The sequence below is a fragment of the Pieris napi genome, chromosome 21, assembly GCF_905475465.1.
Source record: "Pieris napi chromosome 21, ilPieNapi1.2, whole genome shotgun sequence".
Taxonomy (NCBI): domain Eukaryota; kingdom Metazoa; phylum Arthropoda; class Insecta; order Lepidoptera; family Pieridae; genus Pieris; species Pieris napi.
In genome coordinates this window covers 2,476,834-2,488,527 of record NC_062254.1, presented here as the reverse complement: position 1 = coordinate 2,488,527, position 11,694 = coordinate 2,476,834, and the positions used below count along the sequence as shown (strand labels likewise).

The following is an 11,694-nucleotide window of genomic DNA, read 5'->3' as shown; positions in this document are numbered from 1 at the left end:
GACCGTTCTAGAATACGCCTATAAACGTCTATCAGTGCTGATATTATGCGATATATTTTTTTGTGTAAATGTTAATTAAATGACAGAAAGCTGATCATATTAATATACCTACTTGTCTTACAAATTAAAAGTTCAAAGAAGTGGATGCAATTTGCGGTCAAGAGTGTTGCAATGCTACTGGAGTACCTATTATTATATAAAAATTTAGACTTCTCCGTGTTCATTAATTCAACTCCTTACAGGAGGAAATCGTATATTAAAACCTAAACATAGGTTACAATCAAATACACAGTATTTACAATTTTCTTAACCTACATAGTAGGTAATCATAAAAATAATTAAAAATTAAGTAATTAATTGCTTATTACTTAATTACTTGTGAGTATATCAAACCAATTGATATTTCGTTATTTTTATCCCGTTTTGTTATTTATATATTTGTTTTAAAATATTATTACATCTATTAAAGGTACATTTAAATGTTAAAGTATTATTTATTTTATTTTAATCGTAATATTAAATTGCTAAAATCGATATTCTATAGTAAAAAATATGGGTGCCTTTGTGAAACTAAAAAACATATTATTTAATTTTATGCTAATCACTATATATTATAAATCCAAAGTAAATCCGGATAAAATATTAAGTTTCTCGAAAATAATATTAAATTGTGAATATCATAAACATCTAAAAATCTATTGATCCATTTTAGCAAAAGTGTGCATACTTCTTAATTTATTCACACAAAGATCATTTTAGTGTACGTAAAGGTTTGCAGCAGTGTGAAAACGTATTCGGAGTTGCAAGATGTTAAAATTAAAAGTCCTACAAAATATTATTAATACTTTATGGGAAAATAATTAAAAAAATTGTCTACACTATACAATCCCTTATATAGTATTTTTAACGCGTTTAGGGTATAACTAGTGTATAATAGTTATATTCTCATTGGGTATAGAAAATACCAAATATACTGAAGAAATTATTAATAATTTTTATCGATTTTTATGTATGGTTTACAATAATTGCACATTTCAAAAATATGTTTGATGTATTTCGTAGAAATTAGGTTAAGTCACGACCAATGGCAACCCTAAAATAATTGGGAAAAGAATGCTATGTTTTGTCCTTATCTTACGCATTAAACAATTCTATACTGCTGTTCTTATCACACAACTCTTAAATCTGATTGGACGGGAAATATATTTTTTCTAGAAGCTTCTCCATCAAGCGGTTTCTTATTGGAAGGCTCACGAGGCATCCAGAAAATTCTCGAATGCTATTCGCCAATGAGCCCGAGGTATATAAACAGCGCGAAAGCGCGGCAATACATCAGTATTTGAAAAGACAAACAAGCGAACAGTAAAAGTGAAGTCGGTGTCAATACCAAGTTTTACAAGCGAATACTAAACAAGTGGATCTATTTATTGAACGAGTGATAAAGTAATTTAAAAAATCATCAAAATGCCAGCTATTGGAATTGATCTTGGAACCACATACTCATGTGTGGGAGTGTGGCAACATGGAAACGTGGAAATCATCGCAAACGACCAAGGCAACCGAACAACACCGTCATACGTTGCATTCACAGACACAGAGAGACTTATTGGAGATGCCGCTAAGAACCAGGTCGCTTTGAACCCGAATAACACAGTGTTCGACGCAAAGCGACTGATCGGCAGAAAATTCGACGACCCCAAGATTCAGCAAGATATGAAACACTGGCCTTTCAAAGTCATCAACGACTACGGTAAATGTAAAATTCAGGTGGAATTCAAGGGCGAAACAAAACGATTTTCTCCGGAAGAAATCAGCAGCATGGTGCTCACGAAGATGAAGGAAACTGCTGAGGCGTATTTGGGTGGCTCGGTCAAAGACGCTGTTATAACGGTACCAGCTTACTTCAACGACTCCCAACGCCAGGCAACCAAGGATGCGGGTGCGATCGCCGGTATCAACGTCTTAAGGATAATAAATGAACCCACCGCTGCCGCTTTGGCTTATGGCCTGGACAAAAGTCTGAAAGGAGAACGTAACGTCTTGATTTTTGATCTCGGAGGCGGTACCTTTGATGTATCCATCCTAACTATCGACGAGGGATCATTGTTTGAAGTTAAAGCTACTGCCGGCGATACGCATCTCGGTGGTGAGGACTTTGACAACAGACTAGTCAACCACCTGGCTGATGAATTCTTCCGAAAGTACAAGAAGGACATAAGGAATAACGCTCGCGCTCTGCGTCGACTACGAACCGCTGCTGAAAGAGCTAAACGGACCTTATCATCGAGCACGGAAGCCACCATTGAAATAGACGCTCTCTACGAAGGAATGGACTTCTACACCAGGGTTTCTCGGGCACGGTTTGAGGAATTAAACTCGGATTTGTTCCGCGGTACTCTGGAACCAGTCGAGAAGGCCCTTAAGGATGCTAAACTTGACAAGAGCTCTATTCACGATGTAGTGTTGGTTGGCGGTTCTACTCGTATTCCAAAAATTCAGAGCATGCTGCAAAACTTCTTCTGCGGTAAGAAATTAAACCTCTCCATCAACCCCGATGAAGCAGTTGCCTACGGCGCTGCGGTTCAAGCAGCTATCTTAAGTGGGGAACAGCACAGTAAAATCCAGGATGTACTGCTAGTGGACGTTGCTCCATTGTCATTGGGTATTGAGACTGCAGGAGGAGTAATGACGAAGATCATTGAGCGGAATGCGAAGATTCCATGCAGACAGTCACAAACCTTCACCACATACTCGGACAACCAACCGGCCGTTACCATCCAGGTGTATGAGGGTGAACGAGCTATGACTAAAGACAACAACCTGCTCGGGCGATTTGATCTTACTGGAATACCACCAGCTCCGCGAGGAGTACCTAAGATAGACGTCACCTTCGATTTAGATGCCAATGGAATCTTAAACGTATCCGCAAAAGAAAACAGTACTGGCCTAAGCAAGAACATCGTGATCAAGAATGATAAGGGCCGTCTTTCGCAAGCTGAGATCGATCGTATGTTGGCTGAAGCCGAAAGGTACAAAGAAGAAGACAACCGCCAAAGAGAAAGAGTAGCATCTCGCAATCAACTAGAATCCTACATCTTTAGCGTGAAACAGGCTTTGGACGATGCTGGTGAAAAACTCAGTCAAGAAGAAAAGAACGGTGCTCGAAATGCGTGTGATGAAGCTCTCAAATGGTTCGAAAACAATACCTTAGCGGAAAAAGAAGAATATGAACACCAGCTTAAGGAATTACAAAGGACTTGCTCTCCAATAATTAGCAAGATGCACGGAGCCGGTTCCAGTAACCCAGGTGGCTTTCAGCCCGGACAAGGATTCCAACAAGGGCAAGGATTCCAGCAAGGACCAGGTTTTCAACCAGGACAAGGCTACCAACAATACAGCAACCAAGGTCCCACAGTAGAGGAAGTTGATTAAAATGACATAAAATCTCAATTATTAAATTTAGTACAACTTTGTAAATATTATTGTTAAGTTTCTGACTGATTAGTTCTTAAATATTTATTATTAGCATTCCATGATCATGTACTGCTTAATCTTAGAATAAATTAAGTAAAATATTCATTTTGTGTTTTATTTTTTCCATATTATTTCTAGCTTTATTTGCTTCCCAATAAATCTCTAAATGTCTGAAACCAATTAGTAAGTATATCGTCCCCGTAGAGCGAAAACTAATTAAGTCAAAAAATTGCCAAAACTAGTTATCTATGCCATTAAAACTATATTTTTCTTCTTTATTTAACTGTCTAACCGTCAATTTTGTAGGTATCCTAGTTTCCGATTTACACAAAGTGAAAATTAAATAAATCTATTCTTAGGTCCTAATAGAAAATAAGAGAAACAACTAAATCATGTTCACTATTTTTTATTTATTAAAAACTTATAAAGCTTATAAAAATAAAATATTTAATTATTTTTATATTAACATTTTTAATCCATAGAAGAAGATTTTTTCATCTAAAAGTAGTTTGATTTTATACTATTATAAAACAAAATGCCTTTTAACTCTTAAGTTTTTTTTAATTAAGTATATTTTGTATATCTAAAAGTTAGTCGTAAATTACCCAACTCAAGTTATCACTACATAGTATAAAACAAAGTCGCTTTTTCTATCCCTATATCCCTATGTATGCTTAAATCTTTAAAACTACGCAACGGACTTTGATGCGGTTTTTTCTAATAGATAGAGTGATTGAAGAGGAAGGTTTATATGCATAATAACATCCATTAAATATTGGAGAAATACTGTTATTTTTGAGGTTTCTAATGTGATGTCGTAAATAATTACATTTTTCCGCTTACATTGCAAACGCAGGCTGAACCCTACGAGATTTATCAAAATAATGTACTAAGTATTGTACACATTAAAAAGGTCTACAGAGAACTCCACGATGGTATATGTCTATCTCTTATGGATATCCCACAATAAGATTTTTTGGTCATTTACTTTTTACGACAAATAATAGCTAATTTTCGAAGCGATTTTAACCAATACAGCATTAATCCTTATCCAATTAAAATGTGCGAAGCCGTGGCGGGTCGTTAGTTTATCATAAAAATAAACTCGATCTGAGTGAAAAATCACTAACTAGGGGCGAATATTAACTAATTCATAACTACATCGGATTCGGATATTCTACAAAGAACAAATAACTAATTGTTTTTTTTTTAGGTTTCCTCAGTAATAATTTAATCATCACTTTGGGTAGCCTAGCATCATTTAAACTTAATTTGATTTCCTTCACAATGAAACGATAAACATTAAAATATATCATGACATGCTAAACTTACGGCAATTTATAGTACATATATTATGTATTTCAAAACTTTAACCCTCATAGGGATAAGAAATAAAAATTATTTTTGGAATCACTTAACTAAATTTGTCTTGTTGGAACGAAGTTTTGGAACCAAGATATCGCGCGTTGCGAAAGGGGGCTAGACGGAATAAATTAAGACCAAAAGTTGGAACGACACTTTTTGCTACAGTTGTTCTATTTTATATTTTCGAATTAGCTAACGCCAACGTCCATACTACTTTGAATACACCGGTACTCGTCTGATCACCGTAGTTAAGCAACGTCGGACTAGGTCAGTACTTAGATGGGTAACCGCCTGGGAACACCTCGTAATGTTGGCTTTTTTTTTCGTAGCTATAATAAATGAAAATTATTTTTGGCATCACTTAACTAAATTAGTCGTAGTAAACGTACACCAGAATCCCTGTACAATAATAATTGCGTGGTCCCTAGTTTCCTTGCGAATACAATACCTTTAAAAAATAAAAAATATATGTTTCAGGAAAATGTCATGAAATTCTGCGAATTCAAAAATTAGAATATTATTTGAATTTCGAACTAATATCACAACGAGAACAGCTTACCTATACAAGGAGATGAACCAGATGAGACTGAATTAAAACATCTGAATTCTGAACCACGAAATACGAAATATGCTTATTAATTGTGCCACTTAATTTATATTTAGGATATTTTACTATGTAATCGCTTCGTAGCACAACGATATCATACTTCTTCCTCTTTTAGATTCCTGGTCTCTTAAAACTTTAATAGATGATGAAATATAAGATTGTGATCTATCATACTGTTATGATACCAATTAACATATAAATTAATCGAAAGGAACTTCGTTCCATCCAGGTGTTCCTTGACACCTCTCAAGTTTTTTTATACGTATTTATGTAAACATAATATTTATAACATATTGCAATGATATCAGTAACAAGCCGCTGTGTTTAATGCAAAAATAAAGAGCTTGAACTCTGAGCCGTAGCCGTAGACGCGGTTATTTTTTATTTACTGAATAAAAAATACATGTTTATTTGTACACATTTTCCTTCAGTTTTTTAGTTAAGACAAACTAAAGACAACAAGGAATTTAAATACTATTCAACTCTCAGTTTTGAGTATATTTGTTCAAAAGTCGCATATAAAATTATTATTTTTAAATTCAACATTAAATAAAAAATCAGCTGTTTTCACGTGTGCGAATGTCGAGCTCGTATTTCAACGCACACTAGCGTATTAATTTAGGGTGAATGCACAATGTTCATACGGAATTATTATTAGCAGTAGGAAGCAAAAATACTTTAATGTATATTGAAATAGCTTGATAATTTATGTATTAAAATATTTTAATGATAATACAATTATAAGCACCAATAATCATGTTATTTACTTAATAAACAATATCACAAAACAGGTATTAATAAAAAATAGTTAAAAATGTAAAAAGTAGATGTAAAAGGGAGTTCAAAGCCGTTTCTATCAGATAGAAATATCTTAATCTATCCAAATTTTGTAGCAAACAAAAATTAACATCCTACATATACTAAAACCTTTATTTACTAAATATAATAATGAAACATATTTTAAATGTAACAAAATTAGATAAACTTAAAAGTAATATTTTTTTTACCTTTATTATATTCCACATGAAGACAAACAAACCACGTACAAGGCTCTATAAAATTAATTATTCCTTTTAAAATAATTACATACTTTTTTATCGTTGATTCCCCAGTGCTTGTTGAGTTGTCAAACTAAAGTATGTATTATGTTGCCTTTTACAATGTAAAAGATGTCATCAGTTTCCATTTTTAAATGTATGATTGTAATATACAGTCAAAGGTCTATTCTCAGACCGTTCTAGAATACTCCTATAAACGTCTATCAGTGCTGATATTACGTGATATAAATTTTTTTGTGTAACTGTCAATTATTTTTCTAATTAAAATCAATTTAATGATAATATAATAATATTAAGATTTTTAACGTTAAAAGAAATGGATGCAATTTGCGGTCAAGAGTGTTGCAGTGCTACTGGAGTATTATTATTATTATGAAATTTAGACTTCTTCGTGTTCACTAATTCAACTTGTAAGGAGGAAATCGTTTATTTAAACCTAAACATAACAATCAAATACACATTATTTACAATTTTCTTAACCTACACAGTAATAATAAAAATAATTAAAAATTAAATAATGAATTACTTATTACTTAATTTGTAAAATTGTAAGTATATCAAACCAATTGATATTTCGTTATTTTTATCCCCAATATATATTGGCTATTAATAGTTTTAAAATATTATTACATCAATTAATGGTACATGTAAATGTTAAAGTATTCTTTATTTATTTTATTTTAATCGTAATATTAAATTGCTAAAGTCAATATTATTCTATAGTTAAAAATATAGGTGCCTTTGTGAAACTAAAAAAACATATTATTTAATTTTATACTAATCACTATATATTATAAATCCGGATGAAATTCATAAATGAATAAATGTTATTCTGCTATTAAAACCGTCAAAGTAATATAATATGTTTTATAAAATATTGTTTCTCGAAAAGAATATTAAATTGTGAATATCATGAATATCTAAAAATCTATTGATCCATTTAGCAAAAGTGTGCATACTTCCTAATTTATTCACACAAAGATCATTTTAGTGTGAGTAAAGGTTTGCAGCAGTGTGAAACCGTATTCGGAGTTGCAAGATGTTAAAATTAAAAGTCCTACAAATTATTATAAATACTTTATGGGAAAATAATAAAAAAAAAAATTGTCTACACTATACAATCCGTATCCGTCCAATTAGGGTACAACTAGTGTATAAAAGTTATATTCCATTGGGTATTGAAAATACCAAATATACTTAAGAAATTATTAATTTTTAAACTAAATTTTGTTGTTTATCGATTTTTATGTTCGGTTTACAAAAATTGCACATTTCAAAAATATGTTTCATGTTTTTCGTAGAAATTAGGTTAAGTCACGACCAATGGCAACCCTAAAATAATTGGGAAAAAGAATGCTATGTTCTGTCCTTATCGTACACATTACACAATTCTATACTGCTGTTCTTATCACACAACTCTTAAATCTGATTGGACGGGAAATATATTTATCTAGAACCTTCTCCATCAAGCTGTTTCTTATTGGAAGGCTCGCGAGGCTTCTAGAAAATTCTCGAATGCCATTCGCCAATGAGCCCGAGGTATATAAACAGCGCGAAAGCGCGGCAATCAGTGTGACCGTTTTTAGTATATTCAGTACCAAATTGGTATAATTTGGGCTCCGTGTAACTAATTTAGTATTTTTTTGGTATCCTTTTATATTCTGGTATTTTTTGGTACATTGAAACTTTCAACATTTTAAAACACATTTTGATAATATAAAAATGGTCGCCCAGCCCAAAAATATAATATATTTTTGGGCTGGGCGGGAAACACTTCCATTCGTTCGTATTTCGTTCACATGTGGTTGTCTTTGTCTGATGTTTACCGCAAATGTATCATTTTGTCTCTTTCGAACGGTTAATGCTAACAAATTCGCGAATCGTGCTTTAGCTACGTATTACTATCTACGTTACATGCTGTATTTTTATACATGTGGTCCCTTTTGGGACCACGGATGTTTTAGTTCTTTATTTATTTATCTCTGTGTGCATGTGTAGTGAAGATAATGAAGCGCAAATACGATCAGAAATATAGATCTGAGTGGAAACAATTCTGAATTTTCGTCATGGTTGACAAAAAATAAAAATAATGAGAACGCATTGTGTAAAACGTGTGGAGCAACATTTTTAAGCAGAATCGCTACAATTAAAAGTCATGCATATTCTGAAAAACATCGATAGAAACTTATACATTATAGTGGACAATCCAAGCTAAGAAAGCTATGCCCCCATTAACATATTTATAAGATTATTGTGTCCCTTATTTTTTTATGAAACATGAATTAATTGTCCTACTTCTACAGGATGTCCGATGAATCTTGGATAGTACATGTACAGTTGTACACACATGTATAATTGATTTAAATTCATCAAATTAATCAAATCCTGTTTATTTTCAGAACGATGATAAATTACTTCAAAAGAAAGAACCCATATCTGAAGAAGTAAGAAAAGCAGAGCTTATATTTTATGCAGCGTTGGCAGAACATAACATACCATCTGGGGCCATGGATCATCTCATCGATTTATTCAGCAAATGTTTTATGATTCGGAAATCACAAAGGGCTTTTCCTGCAAACGCACTAAATCTGCTCAGTTAGCTCAGTGCAGCGAATACTGACTTAGTATTTGTAATAAAACTTATTGTAAATATTTATTATTATTTTAATATGTCTGCATAATGAAGGTGTGTAATTGGTAAAATTAAAAAGTAACTGATAATAAGTGTTTTAATTAAAAAAAATCCTCTTTTTCTTTTAGTATATTTTTAGTATAATTCAGCATGTGTTTTGATATTATTTAGTACTGGCACCTTGTAGTTTTGGTAGATCGCCATTTTTTAAAACGGTCACACTGGCGGCAATACATCAGTATTTGAAAAGACAAACAAGCGAACAGTAAAAGTGAAGTCGGTGTCAATACCAAGTTTTACAAGCGAATACTAAACAAGTGGATCTATTTAATGAACGAGTGATAAAATAATTTAAAAAATCATCAAAATGCCAGCTATTGGAATTGATCTTGGAACCACATACTCATGTGTGGGAGTGTGGCAACATGGAAACGTGGAAATCATCGCAAACGACCAAGGCAACCGAACAACACCATCATACGTTGCATTCACAGACACAGAGAGACTTATTGGAGATGCCGCTAAGAACCAGGTCGCTTTGAACCCGAATAACACAGTGTTCGACGCAAAGCGACTGATCGGCAGAAAATTCGACGACCCCAAGATTCAGCAAGATATGAAACACTGGCCTTTCAAAGTCATCAACGACTACGGTAAATGTAAAATTCAGGTGGAATTCAAGGGCGAAACAAAACGATTTTCTCCGGAAGAAATCAGCAGCATGGTGCTCACGAAGATGAAGGAAACTGCTGAGGCGTATTTGGGTAGCTCGGTCAAAGACGCTGTTATAACGGTACCAGCTTACTTCAACGACTCCCAACGCCAGGCAACCAAGGATGCGGGTGCGATCGCCGGTATCAACGTCTTAAGGATAATAAATGAACCCACCGCTGCCGCTTTGGCTTATGGCCTGGACAAAAGTCTGAAAGGAGAACGTAACGTCTTGATTTTTGATCTCGGAGGCGGTACCTTTGATGTATCCATCCTAACTATCGACGAGGGATCATTGTTTGAAGTTAAAGCTACTGCCGGCGATACGCATCTCGGTGGTGAGGACTTTGACAACAGACTAGTCAACCACCTGGCTGATGAATTCTTCCGAAAGTACAAGAAGGACATAAGGAATAATGCTCGCGCTCTGCGTCGACTACGAACTGCTGCTGAAAGAGCTAAACGGACCTTATCATCGAGCACGGAAGCCACCATTGAAATAGACGCTCTCTACGAAGGAATGGACTTCTACACCAGGGTTTCTCGGGCACGGTTTGAGGAATTAAACTCGGATTTGTTCCGCGGTACTCTGGAACCAGTCGAGAAGGCCCTTAAGGATGCTAAACTTGACAAGAGCTCTATTCACGATGTAGTATTGGTTGGCGGTTCTACTCGTATTCCAAAAATTCAGAGCATGCTGCAAAACTTCTTCTGTGGTAAGAAATTAAACCTCTCCATCAACCCCGATGAAGCAGTTGCCTATGGCGCTGCGGTTCAAGCAGCTATCTTAAGTGGGGAACAGCACAGTAAAATCCAGGATGTACTGCTAGTAGACGTTGCTCCATTGTCATTGGGTATTGAGACTGCAGGAGGAGTAATGACGAAGATCATTGAGCGGAATGCGAAGATTCCATGCAGACAATCACAAACCTTCACCACATACTCGGACAACCAACCGGCCGTTACCATCCAGGTGTATGAGGGTGAACGAGCTATGACTAAAGACAACAACCTGCTCGGGCGATTTGATCTTACTGGAATACCACCAGCTCCGCGAGGAGTACCTAAGATAGACGTCACCTTCGATTTAGATGCCAATGGAATCTTAAACGTATCCGCAAAAGAAAACAGTACTGGCCTAAGCAAGAACATCGTGATCAAGAATGATAAGGGCCGTCTTTCGCAAGCTGAGATCGATCGTATGTTGGCTGAAGCCGAAAGGTACAAAGAAGAAGACAACCGCCAAAGAGAAAGAGTAGCATCTCGCAATCAACTGGAATCCTACATCTTTAGCGTGAAACAGGCTTTGGACGATGCTGGTGAAAAACTCAGTCAAGAAGAAAAGAACGGTGCTCGAAATGCGTGTGATGAAGCTCTCAAATGGTTCGAAAACAATACCTTAGCGGAAAAAGAAGAATATGAACACCAGCTTAAGGAATTACAAAGGACTTGCTCTCCAATAATTAGCAAGATGCACGGAGCCGGTTCCAGTAACCCAGGTGGCTTTCAGCCCGGACAAGGATTCCAACAAGGGCAAGGATTCCAGCAAGGACCAGGTTTTCAACCAGGACAAGGCTACCAACAATACAGCAACCAAGGTCCCACAGTAGAGGAAGTTGATTAAAATGACATAAAATCTCAATTAAATTTAGTACAACTTTGTAAATAGTATTGTTAAGTTTCTGACTGATTAGTTCTTAAATATTTATTTTTAGCAATCCATGATCATGTACTGCTTAATCTTAGAATAAATTAAGTAAAATAATAACTTTCCTTTTATTTTTTCCCATATTATTTCTAGCATTATTTCCTTCCCAATAAATTTCTAAATCCGCTTCGCAGTAGTA

General features: G+C 34.7%; 2 protein-coding genes and 1 pseudogene across 2 annotated transcripts; all 3 read left to right on the top strand.

The window, feature by feature from the left end:
* Window positions 1-1,321: 1,321 nt before the first annotated feature.
* LOC125060341 (heat shock protein 68-like) lies at window positions 1,322-3,579 on the top strand. The gene has a single exon (XM_047665215.1). The coding sequence runs from the start codon at window positions 1,465-1,467 to the stop codon at window positions 3,430-3,432; it is 1,968 nt and encodes a 655-aa protein (XP_047521171.1). The 5' UTR covers window positions 1,322-1,464; the 3' UTR covers window positions 3,433-3,579.
* Window positions 3,580-5,036: 1,457 nt separating this feature from the next.
* Window positions 5,037-5,155, top strand: LOC125060560 (annotated as a pseudogene).
* Window positions 5,156-9,366: 4,211 nt separating this feature from the next.
* On the top strand, window positions 9,367-11,615 carry LOC125060305 (heat shock protein 68-like). The gene has a single exon (XM_047665155.1). The coding sequence runs from the start codon at window positions 9,504-9,506 to the stop codon at window positions 11,469-11,471; it is 1,968 nt and encodes a 655-aa protein (XP_047521111.1). The 5' UTR covers window positions 9,367-9,503; the 3' UTR covers window positions 11,472-11,615.
* The last annotated feature ends 79 nt before the right edge of the window (window positions 11,616-11,694 follow it).

Bases quoted from the DNA above. Each gene is read 5' to 3' on its own strand.
- LOC125060341 (XM_047665215.1), top strand. From the start codon at position 1,465: ATGCCAGCTATTGGAATTGATCTTGGAACCACATACTCATGTGTGGGA.
- LOC125060305 (XM_047665155.1), top strand. From the start codon at position 9,504: ATGCCAGCTATTGGAATTGATCTTGGAACCACATACTCATGTGTGGGA.